The sequence below is a fragment of the Dermacentor albipictus genome, chromosome 1, assembly GCF_038994185.2.
Source record: "Dermacentor albipictus isolate Rhodes 1998 colony chromosome 1, USDA_Dalb.pri_finalv2, whole genome shotgun sequence".
Lineage (NCBI taxonomy): Eukaryota > Metazoa > Arthropoda > Arachnida > Ixodida > Ixodidae > Dermacentor > Dermacentor albipictus.
The window spans coordinates 506,811,564-506,832,109 of record NC_091821.1 but is presented as its reverse complement, the minus strand read 5'-3'; the positions used below and the strand labels follow the sequence as shown (position 1 = coordinate 506,832,109).

Below are 20,546 nucleotides of genomic sequence, written 5' to 3'. Positions count from 1 at the left end.
AAAACAGGCCTCGCAAGCTTCGCCCGTTTCCGTGGCATGGCTAGCACGTGCTTTGACGAGATGAGCTTCACCCATGTCATCACTCTCACGGACCCATCGAGAGCGCCTCGGCATGCTTGCATTTCTTCTACTTCCACTACTAACATGCAACGTGGTGGCATGTTGGCGTTACGAACCCTTCGCACACTACAAGCTACCGTGCTGCGCTAGGGCTGCGTCAAGGCCAGCATGCCACGTCTACCTCTGAGCGTGCTCTAGGATGACGGTGAGCATGTGCCCTCAGACACACACACACAAGCCCAAGGATTGAGTTGTCCGGGTGACCCACTGGTGTGGCCCTGCTCTCCTCCGTCCAAAACTTGGGCACTTCGTGCCATTTGGCGGAGGATATAGCAATAAAGTTAGATGGTACTTGGCGGAAGCACAACAGAAGGCGGCAGCAACACAGGACTTACATCCCACCACATTTACAGCTAATTATACTAAGCAGGAGTGGGACTGCCCAAAGTCATATTGCAGCAATTTTTGGGGCAAGTAAAATTGCGTTTTGGAGCAGTTCAGAGCAGACGAAATTGCATTTTGGAGCAGACTAAATTTCATTTTGAAGCCATCTAGAGCAGGTAAAATTTCATTTAAAGCAGTTGGAAGCAGGCTAATCTGAATTTTGGTGGAATGATGAACTATGGCAGTGCACTTGGAAACCACGACGAAACACAGAATAAACCAACACGAGCGCTGTACTGCAACTGTCTTAAGCAATGTCTCAAGACGAATTTCGAAGCAGATCACCCCGATACTGAAACTGTCTAGTGTATGTAAAGTTTGGTAATAGTGCCTGCAGATTTTACAGCGAAGCTGTTAGCCTCTAGTTGGTCGGGATTTTTTGCGGCGTGTCATCCTGGAAAAGAGAACCTTCAGCAAGTGAAGTGAGGAGTGCATACATTCTTTGGCATCCCGCATACAACAAGCAGCACAGCACTCGTTTCAATAAAGAACAAGCACAGAACATGCATCCCAACCTTCAGGCGACATACTAATGATAAGGTGCTTCTGCTAACAGCGTGAAGCACATGTTGCTCCCCATGCACATTTATCAGTAAAGATCACTGTTGCACAAGCTGCCGCACACAAATGATTTATTGCTATGAAAAGCAATAAAGCATTGCATGACTCCCTCAGCAGTTGTAGCGGTTGTTGTAGTCAACAGCTTTGCTAGGCATCCAGTTTGGCAGGGCCAGGATGGCAAGTCAATTTTTTAATTGGTGGTAGCAATCACAAAAAGCATGCATTCTGCAATAGTGAGTACGAGATTTCGAAAAGTAGCCTAATGTCTCGACAGTGTGGGTCAAGTGCCTGGGAATGTGCTTCACCAAGAGACCGTACAAGTAGCTAAAGTTATTGTGGCTTATTAAAAGCCACTTCTAAATAATAGAAATAGTATTGCCTTGCCCTAAGTCAATCAGTAGAAGCACACTTTGTAACTATAGCATGCTAGAATATGGAAGAGTGGGTCGAGTGGCCGCACGGCGCATGCTTTTCAGGAAAGCCCGAAACATCGTTGGCACTATGATCGAACCATATTCCCACAGCTACGCTCATGGTGATGGCAAAAAATGTTCTCATATTATGTTGCCCAATCAACAGGGTGCCGTGACTCAGAGAGCCGCAGTCGACCCTGGCCTCACCCATATGGGCACAGAAGCAGATTGAAACAGTTTTACGTTATACCGGCCCTGGAGACAGACACGCCCACCCACTGAACCCGCTGCGATGCGCGGATATCTAGTTTGCTCGTAGCACCCTCAGCCTAGTTTTTGTTGTTTTGTGCCTCAGGCAGCACTGCACCGCTCGGCCCAATAGACTGTATTCTAGTGCACTTTAAATACAGCCGTACTGGCCATTCTGACAGCAGCGGCAACAGTTGAGAGTGGCCACGCATGTGCTGGCCACTTGCCAGAAGCTCTGAAAAGTCCAGTGTTATAAGCGTGAAAATTACAAAAAACTGTGCAGAAGGCACTGTCACGCAGTGTGCAGAATGTGAACGGCTGTACTCTTTTCGAGCGCAGCTCTTAGGCGCTTGTTCCTACGACGAGCATCAGCATCGTCCCTCGTAACCGAGCGAACAAGCACAGCGAAGGATCAATAGAGCAAATGTGGATGAAAGACGGTAATGGCAAAGAGAACATGAGGAGGAAAGCAGGGGAGCAGGGTATGGCGAAAGCACGAGAAGAGCGTAGTGCCGCACAAGACTGACTCTGCGGCGACGATGGCTATGAGATGGTGCCAGAATAGTGCTCGTCCATTCACCGATAACGCCACCGCAAAACCATAATGGAAACAAAGCACTCAATGAGCAGAGGTCTGTCGGGGGCGGCCGCTGTGAATCGCACCCACGTGTCACCGACATGCTGCTTCTCGCAATCTCCTGATTAGCGAGACAGTCAGGCCACACTTCGCTCTGTTTGCAGTGTGCCGCATGAGACAGATTGCACGCACCAGCCAACATATCACGAAATGAAAACACATATACAGCTGCACTTTAATATTGCATTAGGGAGTATCGTAATAGATGGGGAATTGTATTCACAGAATAAATCTGCTTTATATTCGCGGCCACTGCCGAAGCACATATGCCGAAGCTGTTCTGGCACAGCATTGTGCAATTTCTGTCGATTTTCTGTGTTTGGTGCAGTTTGGCACAGGAATTTGCATTTGTACCAAAATAGCGTGATTGGTGCAGGGGTCCCACACCTGACTAAGTTTTGTTACGTTAGGAATCATATGGACACTCCAGGCACATTTCTTCCATTGTTGTCGTCCCAGCATCGCTGTGATGTTCTATGGGAAATCCAACAGCGATAACATCGTCACCGCAGGCAGTTTGCTGTGTGTGTGAGTGAAAGCGCGCAACGGTGAGCCGACGATGGTGGCTAAATTTCACGCACTCAAGGGAGGAAAACAAGAAGCAGCACGTAGTCTTCTGTCACGCGCAAGGCACCAAAGAAAGGAGACGGAGGGGATTCTACACCGGCAGCGGCTGCATACGACACAGCCACGTGGGCCTCATTTCCAAAGCGATCTGTGATGTGGACAGAATGTGCAGAGTGCAGGTAGCTTTGTATGAACTCTGCTTTCAACGCTTAGTTCGCGTTGAAGCGAGAGGGAGCACAAAGGGCCATTCGCTTGCCGCTGCTGCCGCACTTCCTCACTTCAGAGCTTTGACATTAAGTGTGCCCAGTCATTGAGCAAGATGTGTTCGTTTTTGCTTGTATGTGTGTGAAGCCATGCTTGCTAATTTAATTAGTCAGAAAATGCTTAGAAGTTTATAGGGCCGATAAGAGTATTATCTTTACTTCGTACAGCTGTCCACTAATTTGCTCTCGCAACCGATGCTTCGCCTTTCAGGCGAAACTGCGACTCTTTTTATTATATCTTAGTCCTCAGCATGGAGAGGTATCATTTGATTACATTCTCATGTTCACACAACATGTACAAGTCACTCAACTGATCTTCCTTTTTCTCAAAGTGGTTACAAGATCATAAGATCCTAGATATGCCAAACCTGTGTGAAGTAGGCTAAGAAGAACTTGTCTTCAAATAAGCTAGGAGCTACCAACAGAAAAAGTAGAACTAAGGATAAAATACCATATTTACTCGCAAAATGAAGCCACTTTCTATCCCAAAAGTTTGGTGCGAACTTGGGGGTGCATTCATTATGTTGGATAAAACATTAAGAGAATTTTTTTTACATGGCCACCTATAAAAAGTAGGGGATACACAATATGATTAGGAGTCTGATATGGTCAACGCACTGGAATGACAGCTGGATATGAAGCAGTTTGCCGTGCTGTAGCACTGACATGCACCTAATGTAGGAGACACACAGCACAATTCAGCATCCAATACTGCTTCCGACACACCAAAATGGCAGCCAGATCCAAGGTGTTTTGCCATGCCGTAGCGTCAGATGGCACACCTCGCATCTCATCTGGGGCAACGGCAAGTTCGGAGCGAGATCATAAACAAGGAAAAAAAAAACTCACTTTCTGATTTTAAAAGTGAGAGGTGGATTCATTACGTGGGTGCGTTCATTATGTGAGTAAATATGGTACCACAGTGTCTAGATCACTGCCCACCTAATGTAAGACCTACCCTTCCCCCTCTTTACAATAACCCATATAGTATCTGCCCTTGTATCAACATTTCTAATTACTGTACAATTGCTGTGGAGGGGGCGCTTGCGATAGGTTTGTGTTGTGGGGATGCTCAACTGTCACGCATACCCTGATGATGTTTTCCCCGCATGCTTCCCGCATCTCCACGTAGCTAAGCGCCGGCAGTGGGCAGTGTGATTGTAGCATATTACGAGAGGTGGCAGGAGTGTTGCACTGCTAACACCACCTAATGACAGGGTGATTCGGGTGCAAAAGGAGTAGCTTGTTCCTCTTTAGTTTGGGGTTGGCCAGCGGTGCGGACATTTCGTGCACTTGCCCGCGATTCATATGACCGTCATGTGAAAGGCTTGGGGGCAGGACACCGGAATGGATGAACTCGATCGTTCGAATGCACCACCGTTCCCATGACCATACATGCGACTCAACAGGTGTTGGTGTCCAGCATGGGAATGTATTCCCTTACTATTCAGTTGCGGTGAGTCGGACTTTCTCAATTTATTGTGTGCTCACCGTTATGTTCTATGGGTTGTGATCCAGCTAGTAGGCATTAGTGTATGAAAGGTGCAATAGATGTCCCTGCGATTGTTTGCACTACTGTGTTGTCGTTCCTTTGTCTTAAGAGCACATGTGAGACCCCACAGTGTAGACAAACAGTGATGTCTAAGGCCTTTCACTGAGTTGATTGGTGGTAACAAAAGGCAGGCATGCCAAACCCAGACACAAGTAGAATAAGAAGGACAACACAGATGCTGACTGTCAACTGAAACGTCACGCAGTGGTGGAAAGGAAGGAAGGCTATCTGCTCATGCTCATGGGGCAGCAACGTAAGACCATCAATCAAGGAAATGAAAGAACACTGCAAAAGATGATGGTTTATACTTTCCATACCATGAATTTCAACAATTTGCTCAACCTGCAGCTGTTCCTCACGTGGTTGGCTAGATGCGGCAGGGGCAACCACATAGAATGTTACTGCAATATTAGAAATATACCAAGCTTCTTGACAAAACCATAAGGCAGCCAATACTGCCTAGCAAACAATGTGTACTAGACCTTATTTACGCCATTCACTAACTTACTGAAGCCATCACTAGTGCCGATATCATTACCACAGAACCAGCTCTTCCAGCTGTGATTTCCTAAATAAATTCCCTCTGAAGGAAGCAGATGGGAAAACGGCTGCTGCAATAGCTCAACTTGTACAGCATTTCACAAGCAATGTGAAAGATGTAGGTTTGCCTCCCGCTGGCAGCAGGTCATCTCATTCACTTTCATTTCCATTGTCATATAGCCTGCACATTTCATTTTTTTTTAAGTTTATTTCCCTTATGTTTTCTCTACCTTCATCCGGTTGTACTACCCAACGTATGATTTCTATAGAGCCAGGAAGGAAGGAATGGAAAAGATAAAGTACAATGCACAAATGAAGCATTTGCACTTTTACGACTTGAAGTTGTGGAAAGCCACAAAGTGTCCGAAGAACAAACGACAAGCACTTGCTATCAATGGAAACATTTTATCAAAGTACACATATTGTGAAAGGTTTCCATTTACAGTACATAGGTACTTTTTCTTTGTTCTTCAGCAGTCCTGTATATTTCTTTGTGCTTTCATAGTCATGAATGCTACACCATGTGAGGGTACCGAGCTGACGTCAGGTGGCGTAGAGTAGCAGGCACGAGATGGTAGGCAACCGTGTGTGGCGGGGAGGGAGAACATGGAAGGTGTGTGTGCCTGGTCAGCGTGTGGGGAGCGTGCGACAATGAATTCAGTAAGTGAAGTGATCGGCGCAGCAAGCCGCGTGCAGTGCGGCAGGACAGAACGCAGACTGCGTGTGTGTGCGTTTGCCGAGCATTTTCCAAAATAAAGAATGTACTTGACAAGTGGGGCCTTGTCTGACCAGACCTAACATGGAGGACCAAGAATTGTGTAGTGCCACCCAGCCAGTTGCGCAGCCTCTCCTGCCTTCTTCGACTGTCCAAGGACTGTTGGTTCCGGCCTCCGGGACCACAATGGAAAGGGAGAGACTCGCGGCTGATATAGCTCAAATTCTGTGCACCACGCCGCTCAACGACATGGTTAGGCCTGACGAGACAACTGGCATGGATAGGCCCGACAAGACAAACAGCACAGGGCCAGCGCTTGACATCAAAGGTGCACCCGTCCCACTGCCAAAATTCAGTGGCTACCAGGACCGACACTCTCCGCAATACTTTCTGGAGGGGTACTGAGAGTACTGCGATATTGTAGGGATCCCCCCTGACGGCTGTTTGCAGTTTCATGGGGCAGCAACATAAGCCCATCAATCAAGGACATGAAAGAACACTGCAAAACATGATGGCTTATACTTTCCATACCGTGAATTTCAACAATTTTCTCAGCATTGGAGGGGTCAGCCAAACAATGGTGGCACTTCTCAGGTGCACACCACAACTAGCAATCCTTCGCGTCCAAATTTAAGGCAGAGTTTACCACTGTTGACTACAAGTTTAACCCTTTGAGGGTCATTTTTTTCGCCATATGCGACCGCCCAGAGTTTATTTTTTTTATTGCTGATTTCAATTCTTCTTGTGAACTTCTTTCAAAAAAAAATTTACCGTAATATTTCTAGGGTGACCGTAAAGTGAGAAAAAATATTTTGCATTGGTACATATGTACTCTTCATTCATGAATAACAACAATAAAAAGGAAATAAACTTATAAGAATTAAAAATGTTATGCATTGTTATAGTTCAAGGCTTTGAAAATGCACACACGAGAATATTTTGCAAGACTCAAATGTTCCTGCTATTACACTAATACGCACATCCACAGCGTAATCGAACTGCATTGGTGCGCGCACTGAAGAAAACTATGTGGCTGTGTGCCCGTCAAAAAAGCAACACGTGTGACAAACTTTAGCTAATCTTCATCTTATCGCCAACTAGAGGCAATTAGTTCTCGCGAGTCTAAAAAAAAAAGCAACAGAAACCCGTGAACGGTGGCATCCTTTCTATGCGCACCCCTGCGAGCACTAAACAAGCGAGAAACAAGCGGTCACCCTTTGAACGATTAGTAATGAGATAGCCATCAGTTTTTCAAGTGCAAGAAGCCGAAACCTCCTGCGGAACAAAACCCAATGTGCCGCCCGCCCACGCGTGCACCGATAAGCGAGCGGTAGTATATAGACACGCGGGAGTGAACTAGCGCTAAACCAAACCATGCAACGAAAATCGAGAGAGGGAGGCGCGGGACGAAAATTCCTGTATTTCCACATAGTGGCAGCACACGACAGAAAAGAAAAAAATTAGGAAATTGGCACGCTTATTAAACGTACAGACGGTGCCGTAAATATACAGCATTGACCACTTTAGACTTGTTTGCGGTGCCGTATATTTACGTCACTGACCCTCAAAGGTTTAAACTAAAAGCATAGCTAGATCAGCGCACTCAGCATCCGGCAGAAAACCTCAAGCAGTTCATTCACGTCATTGCCGAATACTATGACCGCATATCGGAGCCTGTTTCAGATGCCGAAAAGGTGGAACGCGTGCGGAGACAGATGCATCCGACATTCCAAGACCTAAGAGCCAGCATGAGCTTCGCAAACCTGCAAGAAATGGGGAAAGCGGCCGGCCCTATCATGGATTGCGCTTGGCATCAACTGCACCACGCACCACCGCCACCATTGCGTATTGCACAAGCAGCAGCTGATTTGGCCTTCGTCTATTCATCTTCGCACATCACTGAAACGCCCAACCAAACCCTCCTGGCCCAGCAACGAGGGTGGCAGCTGCAGCCTGAGGCAGTTTCGGCTTCCGAGTGTCCACGGTCAACGACACTTCTCGCTGGAGACCCGGAGTGGAAACCCTCATCTGTGCCATTCGCTCGCATGCCAAAAACATGGGGCAAATATACTTTGACACCGCAACAACTCGAGAGAGCACCTCAGAACTTTGGGTTTTAAGCGACACACGGTATCACGCGATTCTAGCCACCAAACCGCAGTATCACGTGTCGGCGGTGTGGCGGTCTTGGCCACATTGCACGTCAATGCACTACTGCTAGACCACGCAGCCAACCCCACTGTTTTCACTGCAATTCCCCGGGACACCTACAATCAGATTGCCCAGGAAATGGACGAACGTAGACGCTTCTCCGGCCGACGGCTACGTGACGTCCCTGCAAGTGCTCGCAACAGCCGGAAATAAAGAACCACTGCTTGGACTGTTTATTGGTAACAGTGTGCTTCATGCACTCATGGACACTGGGGCAAGCGTGAGCTTAATAGATAGCCGTGCCATCGCAGCGGCCAGGAGCGCGGGAGCCACCTTCAGGGAAGAAGCACGAACCCCCAGGCTTGCTCGGGCCTGGTCACAAACTGCAGAATCGGTTCGCTGTTGTATTTGTTGGCAAGGTGGATCCCGGAAGCAGCGTTTTCTTCTTTTGCCAGAGCTGTGTCGCGATGTTGTCCTGGGGCAGAATTTTCTTGAGGTGGCAGGCATTTCTCTCCACATGGGCCTTGGCGAACGGTCACTATACTCTGACCCACATGGGCTCATCAAAGTTAAAAAGGCACCGAAGTGCCGATACGCGCCGGATGCTGGATACCGACCCCCGTCAGTCTGTAAGACAGCGTTGCAATGCGATAAGCAAGGTCAAGGGCCTGATGAAAATGTGGCCAGCTCTCTACAGGCACTTTTTGCAGATGTGCAGGATGTATGCCACAATACCACTGTGAGTGGCGAGTGTACTCTAGAGAACCTTCGGGAGGACCAGAAGCAGAAACTTAATAACATCCTTGCAGACCATAACCATATTTTTACCACTCTGCTGGGTTTCACGTCCCTGGTGGTTCACAAAATAGACACAGGCAGCAAACCACCACTTAGATGCAAGCTATGCCCGGTTAACAGCCAAGACACAGAAATTCCTGATGGGTGTATCCAAGATTTCCTGGACCAAGACCTCATTGAGCCCTGCTCCAGTTCGTGGGCCAGTGCCCCTGTATTAGTAAAGAAGAAAACTGGAGGATATCGCCTTGCGGTCGACTACAGACCCTTAAATGCAATCGCAAATGTGCGAGTATATCCGATGCCTCACACAGACTGGGTACTGGCTCAGCTCGGCTGCACTAGGTGGTTGACGAGCATCAACCTTGCTTCGGACTTCTTTCAAGTGTCGGTTGCTCCTGAAGATGTACCGAAGACTGCATTCCTGTGCCATAGAGGAGTGTTTCAAATTAAGCGAATGCCATTTGGGGTAACAGGTGGGAAGGCAACATTTCAGTCTCTCATGGACAAAGTGTTAGGAGGCATAAAACACAACTACTGCATGGAATTTCTTGATGATGTGCTCATTTATTCAGAAGCTTCTGAGGACCACCTACAACATATCGATGAGGTACTATGAAGAATTGGCTCTGCCGGTCTGACAATCAATCCCAGCAAAGTTACAGGCTGTGAACAGGCATTAAAGTTCCTTGGACATGTAATCTCTCCAGGCAAATGTCAACCTGACCCGGATAAGGTGAGAGCGCTTGCAGAGTTCCAATGCCCAAAAACAGTCAAGGAGCTCCGAAGGTTTTAGGGCCTTGTGGGATACTACAGAAATTTTATCCCCTGGTTTTCTGACAAAGCCAGACCCCCGACAGCTCTCCTCAAGAAAGGAGCCCATTGGGTTCGGGGTGCCGAGCTACAGACAGCATTCGAGACTCTGAGGCTAGCGCTGGCAGGAGAGGTGGCTGTGGTATTGCCTGACCTGAACAGGCTCTCTACGATTGAAACAAATGCCATTGGCACTGGCATATCTGCAGTGTTGTTGCAGGGAGTCAAAGGTGAACTCAGGCCTGTGTCGTTTATAAGCAGGACCCTCAGCGCTGCTGAAAAGAACTTTACTGTTCAACAATCAGAATGCCTCGCTGTGGTGTGGGCTGTCAATAGATTCCGACCGTATGTAGAATGCACATCATTTGAGGAGCATTGTGACCATGCATGATTGGATTGGATGTTTACAACTGAGCAGACATCGTGCAGAGTGTGACGTAGGGTGTTGAGATTACAAGGGTTGAAGTGTAGCATAAGGCATTGTAAAGGACGAGGCAACATCCCAGGTGATGCACTAAGCAGGTGCCCCATCCCAGCTGCTGAATTTGCTCAGCCTTGTTTGGTGCTGGTTTCCAATCAAAGTGCAAGAGCCACAACAAACCATTAGTTTTGAACTAGCAGCCCCTGTTGACGTGACTGATGTGTCTCCACTCACCGACACTGCAAAGTTCCAGTTGAAAGAACGCAAGGATCCACTTCTGCTGCAGCTGCTGCAATACTTAAAGCCTGGCCTGCTACCTGGTGATGCTAAAGAGTCCAAGAGGGTGCAGGACCTAGCTGATGACACCGAAATCTCGAACAATGATATCCTTATGTACACGGTCGGTGAACGTAACGTTGCCTGGCTTCCCCAACACTTGCAAGACATGGCAGTGAATATGGAGCATGACCCCCCCCTAAGTGGGCATCTAGGCTTTTTTGAAACTTGGAAACGTGTGAAGAGCCGGTTGACATAGCTCGGTATCCGCTTAAATATCTCCTGTTGCATCTGCAGCTACCAGCAGTGCCAGGCTTTCAAACCTCACCGGCAAAAACCAAAAGGACCGATGGTCAGTTCATGGGCCACCCACCCAATGCAGCAGCTAAGTGTGGACCTTATTGGGCTACTACCCGCAACCCCTCGGCGCCGCAAATACATCCTGGTGGTGCTGGACAAGTTTATGTAGTTTGTGGAGCTTTTCCCATTAAGTGCGCCTACTTCCTTATTTGATCATCAATACAATGGGAAACCATTCATAAGCAAACTGTGGAAAGCCATTCTTCAGCGCTGGGGAATCAAGGAGAGCCACACAGTCCCATACAGACCAGCAGGACAGACGGTGGAATGCCATAACGCAATGGTTAAACAATGCCTGGTGGGCTACTGCACTTCCCCCAGGGACTGGGACAAAAGGATTCCCAAAGTGGCATTTGCAATGCGCACATCTGAAAGTGTAGTTACTGACTTGACGCCTGCCTTCTGGTGCTATAGCCGGGAGCTACGGAACCCATAGAGCCATCATAATCAGGCAGCTGGCATCGAGGTGCCTCCTTCTGTGCCTCATGCCCTGGCTGCAGAACCAGATGTGTACCTTCAACATGCCTGGGCCTTTGCACAGGACCACCAAGCTTTGGCAGAAGCCAGCCAGGCAACGTATTACAGCAAAAAGCGTGCTCCAGCTACGTTCCAGGTTGGAGACTTGGTTCTCCGGGACCCGTCGTAATTGCTCAGTGGCTATGGCGTTGGGCTGTTGAGCACAAGGTCGCGGGATCGAACCCTGGCCATGGCAGCCACATTTCAATGTAAGTGAAATGCGAAAACACCCGTGTACTTAGATTAGGTGCTCGTTAAAGAACCCCAGGTAGTCAAAATTTCCGGAGTCCCCCACTACGGTGTGCCTCATAATCAGAAAGTGGTTTTGGCCCGTAAAACCCCATAATTTAATTTTTTTGTCTTGTTCTCCGGGACACGCACCCACTAAGTAAGGCAGCCATTAATAATCACAGCCAAATTTGCCCTCGACGCACAGGCCCATTTAGAGTTACTGCACATATTGGACGCAATAACTACAGATTCAGAGACCCGGCTACAGCGAAACAGAAAGGCCTCGCTAATGCAGACCAGCTGAGCCCTTATCATGTGCCTTGGAAGCCCTCTTCACAGGATAAAAAGGGGAGAGGGGGGGGATCTGTGATGGTACCCGGCTGACGCCAGGTGGCGCAGAGTCGCAGGCACGAGACGTTAGGCAATAATGCGTGGTGGGGACGGAGAACATGGAAGGCATGTGTGCGTGGTTGACATGCGAGGAGCGCGTGACAACAAACTGAGTGAGTGAAGTAATCGGCAGAGCAAGCCACGTGCGGTGTGGCGGGACAGAACACAGACTGCCTGTGTGTATGTGGGCCAAGGATTTCCCAAAATAAAGAACGTACTTGACAACCAACATGTAATGTTTTCCATTGTATTTCCCCTTGCACTGTGAGAATTATTTGGCTCCATGTGGCAATTAGTTTTCAGACATCTAGTTCTATGGCTAGAACATGCTTAGGAGCCAGGTGGTATATTGCCCTTACAGATAGTATAACTAAAATCATGCTTGAAATTGTGGTCGTCTCACTGGCTTTCAGTAGTTTAAATTTACACTGCCCTAATAATGCAAGTCACAAGGGCACAGTGTTCCTGTACCCTTCACAGCACATACATAAGCAGTTCCACAAGTCCTGTGTCCATGTTAGACGGCACATCCAGGGCCCGCTTGCTTTTCCCTGTGCCCTCGAAGACGAAGAGCCTTCTTGTGTAGGCTAAGTACTTGAATTTACTGTCCCTGTGAAGCAGTAACAGTGACAGCAGCAAGTTGGAAAACGAAGAGAATCAACGCACCATCTCCTGGGCAGGCAGTGCCAACTGCAGCAGGGTCTCCATCAGCTGGCGTCCCACCATGTTCAGCTTGTCTTCAGGGTTGCTGCAATCAAGCCGGTCTGGTAACGCACACAAAAGATGCACAGAGCCATCGAGGCACTTAAAAAAAGCACCTTGGCTACCCCCGTCCCCCAAAGCAAAAGACACGTGACTTTGATGGTGCATTCTTATCCATAAGGAAAGACATTTTATTGCTTTAGCAGATACGGAGCAAATTAGTAGGCTGGTGCAAATACTCGACATTATAAAATATTCGAACGAATATTATTCTGCGTGGTATATGCTTCGGTTTGAATTTCGGAATTCATAATTTTCGAAGTATTCAAAACAAATTAATATAAATTGGAAAATAGATTGTGCTCAAATCACACCCCCAGCAACGCTTGTCTCAGAGTAACAAAAAACGATCTCAAAGAACCTGCTTTTATGTGCTGCAAGTGCAGGAAGCAATTGCAAAAGCCAGGAACAAATCATGGCTGCCATATTTTGGAAGTCACCTATACATACCATTTACACTTTCAGTGATCAAGGAATACTTACATACCCCACAGCCAAGAAAAGCCAAAGACAAGAAATTTGGACCTGCTCGATTATACGAACAGTCCCGCGGCACTAACACATTCTCTATAGAACTATTGTAGATTGATCCTGCATACCGTATTTACATGATCGTAAATCGACCTATTTTTTTTTTATTTGAAAATCTGAAGTGGGGGGTCGACTTACAATCGAAACCAAAACATGGCACCGCCAAAAAAGCGAGACCAACGAGATATCAGGGGAGCTACAGGGTAGTTACAATTTTATGTTTTCTCTATGGCCCTACCAGTAGTTTTCGCTATCCCGCGTGTTTGATCGCTTTTCGGAAGGGTTTTTCAAAATTTTGCAGAGTTTTACAGTGCACACAACACTCATGGAGGGTGTCGGTAGTTGATGGAAGTGCTGGTGTTCCATTCACGCCGGCGCCCCAGAACGCGGCGCTTGCAGGGAGTACCGATAGTTCATGGAAGAGTAGACACTGCTCACGTGTTTCTATTTCTCTGTAGCGCTTAGTTTGATGCGTTCGACTTGACTGCTGGCTACGTGCTACTTCCATGCTTCCTCAGTTGTCATGAGTGCTTCAGGCCCACTAAACATTCGGCCCTTGTTCCCAGCAGTGTTCAAGAGGGCTGCCATCCTTTCCGCCAAAGAAACAAATCACTGTGCAGCAGGCCGCAAGTTCAATGTTTCTGAATGGGTGGTGCGAGAGTGGCGACTGCAGTGAAGCAAAATTTTCACCTTTGACGGCAAGCGAAGAATTTCCGACGGGCCGAAGTCAGGACACTTTCTGGAGCTGTAGGCCAAGCTTGCAGGGTACGCCGCTGAAATGCGTGATCAGTCCCTGCCAGTGAAATGCAACATGGTCATGAAACAAGCCCAGATATTTGCCTTTTAAGGACCTGCTCCGCCGAGAGTACGAGTGGATGGCTGCAGAAGACCACAAGCTTACACCAACCGGTCGTGTCAAAAGAGCCTCCCTGATGGCTGCGTGTGGCTGGATGCAATCGGCGTGGGCTGCTGTTCCACAAGATGTCGTAGTGCGGTCATTTGCCAAATGTGGAATTTTGCTGGATGACGATGCGCTGTGGGACATAGCAGCGATGACGATGGCAGCAATAGTGAGGATAGTGAAGTGAAGACGAGAAGTCCAGTGACCATGCCAGCTACTAATAAATTTTGGTTATGGAATGCGCCCTCAGGCATGCTCTTTTTTTTTTTCCCCCTGTTACACACGATATGGGGGGGGGGGGGGGGTCGACTTACATTCGAGTCGACTTACAATCATGTAAACACGGTATATCAAACTCGAATATATCAAATCGTTGTCTGTAACGGATAGTTTTAATATTTCCTTGAAAATTATATGCAGAAGTACAGCGAAGTACTATGTTCACACCGAACTCTCATTCATTGCATTATTCAATCTATTGAACGCTTTGCTGCGCCGCACCTCTAAAAATGCTCTTCTCCTAATGGAGGTGCAGCAATCACTTTCTACGCCGTCGGAAATATTTAACGGCGACAAATTTGTAACTGCACCCTTTCAGCAGATGCTGTCAAACAGGAGATTGAATGTGAAGAGCAGTACATGCCATTGAGAAAAAAAGATTGTGGTGTACTCAATTTCGCTCGCTATAGATATGGATGACTTGTGTAAACTGCGGCCGTTCGTTATCGGCAAGAGTCGATCACCATTCTGCTTAAAAAACACGAAAGGCCTCCCAGTTCGATAGGCATTCCACAACCTTGAAAGCGTGACGACATCCGATCTTTAGTCCAAGTGGTTCCGGGAATGGGATGCCTGACTATTTGTCTTTTTGTAGACAATTAAGGATTTTTGGAAAAGGTGTTTTAGGATTCCGCAAGCTGCCAAAACGAATCAGGCCACAACCTCAACTTGGAGGGATCGTGACGACATCCGATCTTTAGTCCAAGTGGTTCCGGGAATGGGATGCCTGACTATTTGTCTTTTTGTAGACAATTAAGGCTTTTTGCAAAAGGTGTTTTAGGATTCCGCAAGCTGCCAAAACGAATCAGGCCACAACCTCAACTTGGAGGGATCATTACATTACAGTTTGAATTTAACAAAACCACCACACGCTGCACATGCACTTTGCACCCCCCCCATGCGGCAGTGGCACGCACAACTCGCCACTGTGCTTGCAATTTGCAGGTCCACACTGAATGCATTTCATTTATGCTCGCATGGCTACAAGCAAGTGGAAATGGACTGGGCTGTTCTGCAAGCTGAAAACCATACTTTCTCAACTATCAGCATGCGTGTAGTGTTGGCAGTCACTGACGCAGAGGCCAGAGGGGAATGGTTGAGAACAATGAGACGTGATGGCTGCATTGTGTCGGAGCACTGGGCGGTGTGCAAGAAGAGATGCGTGGCTTTTATAAGGGCAGTCATGAAGCGAGGACAACCAATTTCAACAGGAAGTCGGTTCCGAAACCTGACACAACAGTCCACCTGGCTCATATACAGTAAAACATCGTTAATTTGGCCCCCGTTAATTCAGAAATTCGGTTCATTCGGGCGTGCCGTCTGGTCCCGTCAAACATGTACATAACCCTATGGCATGAAACTCCCGTTAATTCGGACATATCTGGTCGTACTTCGGTTAATTCGGACAGTTCACGGAGCTCAGAGGCATGTGAGGCATATAGGATTGGGTGGCTCTAGGGGGTGTTCAAATCACACCGCCAGTGATAGTGTCTCCGATTAGTGTGCGCCTATCTCAAAGGCCATGCTTGCATGTGCTGGGAGTGCCAAAAGGCCGGAAATATGTCAAGGGCGCCATGTGTATTTTATTGCTACATAATAGACAAACCTACATCTCAAAAAACATGGCAGCAATGACGTACTTCTGGCTTTGCAGTTGCTTTTGGCGCTTGGCACTACCACTGCATCGCTATGGTTATTAGCACGGTAGTTAACGGTCTATGCTAGCGACCCTAATCTATACATACATGTTTCTTTCTTTGTATTGCTGTCCACCATTTCCAACGTTGTCTTCTACTTGTGCAGTTGTGTGGTTGCAGAGTTGAGCAACTTTTTTTCATTGTCGTTTTTATCGTGTTTATCGGTTTGCGTCAGGTGCATGTGCAAGGACGGCAGACCCTTTTTTTGTGAGTGTGTTAAATTTTGTTTGCGATTTTGTTTCTTCCGTTTATACTTTGTTTTTTCTTGACATCACGTGTGTACCCGTCGCTTCGTTGGTGCGCCTAGCCGTACCACCATGTGCTCGTGTGCCCCACTGAAGCGGGCAAAGTACACTCGAAACCCGTGGTAACGAAATCTCGAGGGAACGAAATTCTCGCCGCAACGAAATATTTTCGGATCCCCGGCGAACAGCCATAGGAGTCAATGCATTTCCTATCTCGTAACAACGAAACTTTTTTCTATAGCAATCCCTCATCAACGAAATTTTCTGAAACTACAGTCCGCAAATAATCTACTCATGTAACACTAGTTGTGTCCGGAAACTGCTCAAATGCATTCGTTGTGCGCTTAAATTGCATTAACTACCGCCACAGCACACTTGCGTGGCCGCCGCCATCATTGTTTACAATAAAAAAAGCCTCGCACCACCTCTCGTGACAGACGTCAGCGATGATGATGATGGTGGTCGTTCGCCCGTCGCAACGGGTGACTGCGCAGTGTCAGGGCCAAAAATGCAATTAGCATTTAAATGATAATTTAAATGATGGCACGCACTAGTTATGCTAGAAGTTGAGGAAGAAGAAGTGTGCGTGGCAGCTGCAAAAACGAACTGTAAACGGCCGTTCGCTTAGAACTGACTGACTGGCTTTTCCTCTCGTGACAAACTGGTGGAAGTGCTGGGTACGCATCCATCATATGCCTACGGGTTCTCAACCAGAAGCTACCGACGCCAGTACCTCGGAGACGGCAGAAATCTATTGAAGCAGCCGTCGCCTCCGTCTTCCACCACAATACAGCCCCCCCTGGCAAGCTCCGTGAGGAAGATGTCAACAACTACCGCAAGCCAAACCGAGGGGATCCCAAATGCTGCCGTACCATGCATTCTCAACGCGCCTCGCACACCTACAGGGTGTCTACCAAGTTGACACTTCCAAATTCCCTGAGTTTTCCAGGTTTTCCCTGAGCACCTTTGCGAAATTCCCTGAACCAGAACTTTGTTTCATGTCAAGACAGGCTGACACCACGTTGCCTGATGCTGTCACTCTCTAGTAAGCATGCTGAAACAAAAAATGACTTAATCCAGTTTGAATAGTAAGGAGTAATATCTATTTTATTTAAAAAGAAAACAGAAGGAAGGTGTTAGTAAAATGCACAGCGAAAGAAATGGTAAAGCCCATTCCAAATTGAGTCGAACATTTTCAAATACGAATGAAAAGGAGATGCATACATAAGTAAATATTTTTTTTAATATGAGCTATTTCTATCAACTGATAGCAAGCTCATCTGTATGAGGCCCTGAACTTTGTAACAACTAAGGTTCTCTCTCAGCAGCTGGGAAGTCAACCTCAACTGTCCTGACATACTCTCAGCCCGTACACAACATCTCAGTGTCGGGTTTCACTGCTTAAAACAATTTATTTTGGTTTGGATGAGGGACACCTGTATCTCAGCGTCAGCCAACATTTAGTTTTTTTAGCTCAAGCTCCTTCAAAAAGGCGGCGGCACCCTTCCTTTCCCGGTAATTCCTCAGTGCGTCGGTCCTTTCTGTTCTCATCTTCCTCCTACCAAGCTTTCACCACATGGAACATCTGAAGCATTCTCTTGGTCAGTTGTACAGTCAACATTTGATTTTTCGGACTTCCTAGGGGCCACAAAAAATTTTTTAAAAAGAACGGGCAGTCTGAAAAAAATTAATGCATGTCTTTAACTGCCTTTAAGGGATAAAATTACCACAGGCACGTCTGAAAAAGCTCTGAAGGCCTGCCAGTACACTTATTAGGCATATCAGTGCTTGTACAGTGACAGGAGACGGGGTGCACGCATGTGTAATTAAGGAATACATATTGTGTCCCGTGACAATTGCCCCCGTCCCACGCTTGTTATGCTTCACCGCCTAACACTAATGTACTGAGGCTTCGCTAACTTTCGGAGACTGGCATTACGCAACGCGCTGTGCTCTGCGAGCTTCAAAGCCAATCGCGAGGATTACAAAGGCGGAGTCGGTGCCATTGGTGATAGCGGCAAATTCTTTCAATGAAAAACACGGCACCGCACGGCAACAAGCTTAATAGCGAACATAGAAGCAGCTAGGCCTAACGTTGCCGCGGTGTTGGTTACGGCTGCCAGTGGATCTGCGTGCGAGAGTGCCGGTTCAAGGCGGCGAGATAATCAAAATAGTGGCGGTGCTGGCTTTGATTATTGCCATTTCAGACCTGCAGTCGGGCAATATACATTGACGATATAGAGTACATGGTGGTGCCGCAAAGCCGTGCAAATAATCGGGCATGTCCGAAAAATCGGGCGTCTAGAAAATCGGTCGTTAACTACTCTGGCAATACATCGTGCCGATGACACGGCGTCAATGACGATTCGTTGCGATTCCTCTGTTACTGGAGCCAGCATTACCACGACTTTCCTTCCCTTTCAATAAAGTTACACGCAATTTTTCCTGATAGAAGCACAAATTCCATGAGTTTTCCCTGAGTTTTTCCAGACTGTTCAAATTCCCTGAGAATTCCAGGTTTTCCCGGTTTTCCCGGTTGGTAGACACCCTGGCCTAACCCGTTCCATGGCGACGCCTTTGAGGACGTTGAAGATTGGTTGGACCATTTCAACCGGGTCGCCGCCTTTAACGACTGGGACGATCGCCGTAAGTCGAAGAACGTCTACCTTTCCCTTTTAGACGCGGCGAGAGTATGGTACAAGAACCACGAAGCCTCATTTACCAGCTGGCAGGAGTTTTACCTACTGCTTTGCGAAGCCTTCTGCACTCCCGAAAAGAAAGAAAGAGCCGAACAGGCACTGTCTTCGAGGTTCCAAATGCCAAACGAAACCGTCAAAGACATGACGCGATTGTTCCGTCGGGCAGATCCACTAATGCCAGAAGACAAGAAGGTGCGTCTGTTAATGCGAGGCGTAAAGGAACAGCTTTTCGCGGGCCTCGTGCGCAATCCTCCTACAACAGTCTCCCAGTTCGTTCATGAGGCAGCAGTCATGGAACGTATTCTTCGACAGCGGCTCTCGCTCTCGCAGTATGAATGCCAGACCACCATGACTGCTGCATGCTCTCTCGTACCTGCAAATGATGACAGGGAGTCCCTTACTGAGCTAATATGACAAATCGTTCGAGAAGAACTGCAGAAGTCCTATGCATCAGCTCCGGCACCTCCCAGTGCCGCAGTTCTTACGGATGTCATTCGGGAAGAAATCGGCAGAGTGGTTCATCCCTCACCACCAACACGACCCGAACCTCCCACGTTCTCGTACGCGGATGCTCTTCGGGCTTGCGCGCCGTCGACGGGCCATTTTTCACAGCCGCCTGCTGGGATTTCTCGACGCTCCCAAAGTCCGATCCACCGCACGAATCCGCAAGCACCCTTTCATCCTGGTCCGCGCAAATCTACAGTATGGTGCGCCCCCGACAACAGCCCGTTGTGCTATCACTGCGGGGAGACTGGTCACATGTATTGTGACTGCCAGTACCGACGGATTGGTCTGCAGGGATACCATCCGGACGCCCTTTGCCCGCGCTATGGCGAACGCCCGCACGAAATCGAGCAATACTTAGTAAGTAACCGGCTTCCTCCTGCCCAACAGCGAAGACAGTCACGGTCGCCTTCACCTCGTCAGTACGCGTCACCAAACCGTGCTCGACCTGCTTTTGATTCCGCTGGAGTCAGCGGTGGAAGCCCGCGCCGGGAAAACTGAAAACGGCGACCTCCGGGGGTGAGGCCGCTGTCATGCAAACCGTCAAATATCCTCCGCCGACGCCATCCCCTCGCGACGTTCCGCTGACGCCTTCATTCGAAACTGCAAAAAGAACTTCTGCTGCTATTACTGCTTCAATTGACGGTTATCCGGTAAACTGCACTTGTAGATACGGGAGCTGACTACTCGGTTATGAGTGCCTCACTGGCCACTCGGCTACGCAAGGTGCTGACAGCGTGGGACGGCCCACATCTGATTACGACCGGAGGACACCTCGTGTCACCCGTTGGACGATGCACCGCCAGACTTGCAATTTCTACTTCGACTTTCGTAGCGTCTTTCCTTGTGCTGCCCAAGTGTTCTCAGCTAGTTATACTGGGCATGGATTTTCTCCAGAAATATGGGGCGATCATTAACCTTCGTGACTTGTTCGTGACTTTTTCTAACTATGTTTCTTCGGATTCGAGTGTGGA

The 20,546-nt window shown here is 48.0% G+C and overlaps 1 protein-coding gene across 2 annotated transcripts in view; it reads right to left on the bottom strand.

Moving 5' to 3' along the window:
* Positions 1–20,546, bottom strand: part of LOC135907568 (proteasome adapter and scaffold protein ECM29) — a 505,292-nt gene that overhangs the window by 351,898 nt on the left and 132,848 nt on the right. For both annotated transcript variants that reach the window (XM_065439250.1, XM_065439249.1), the window contains exon 9: positions 12,621–12,702. In XM_065439250.1, the coding sequence (XP_065295322.1) occupies positions 12,621–12,702 (82 nt within the window). The remainder of the gene's footprint in view (positions 1–12,620; positions 12,703–20,546) is intronic.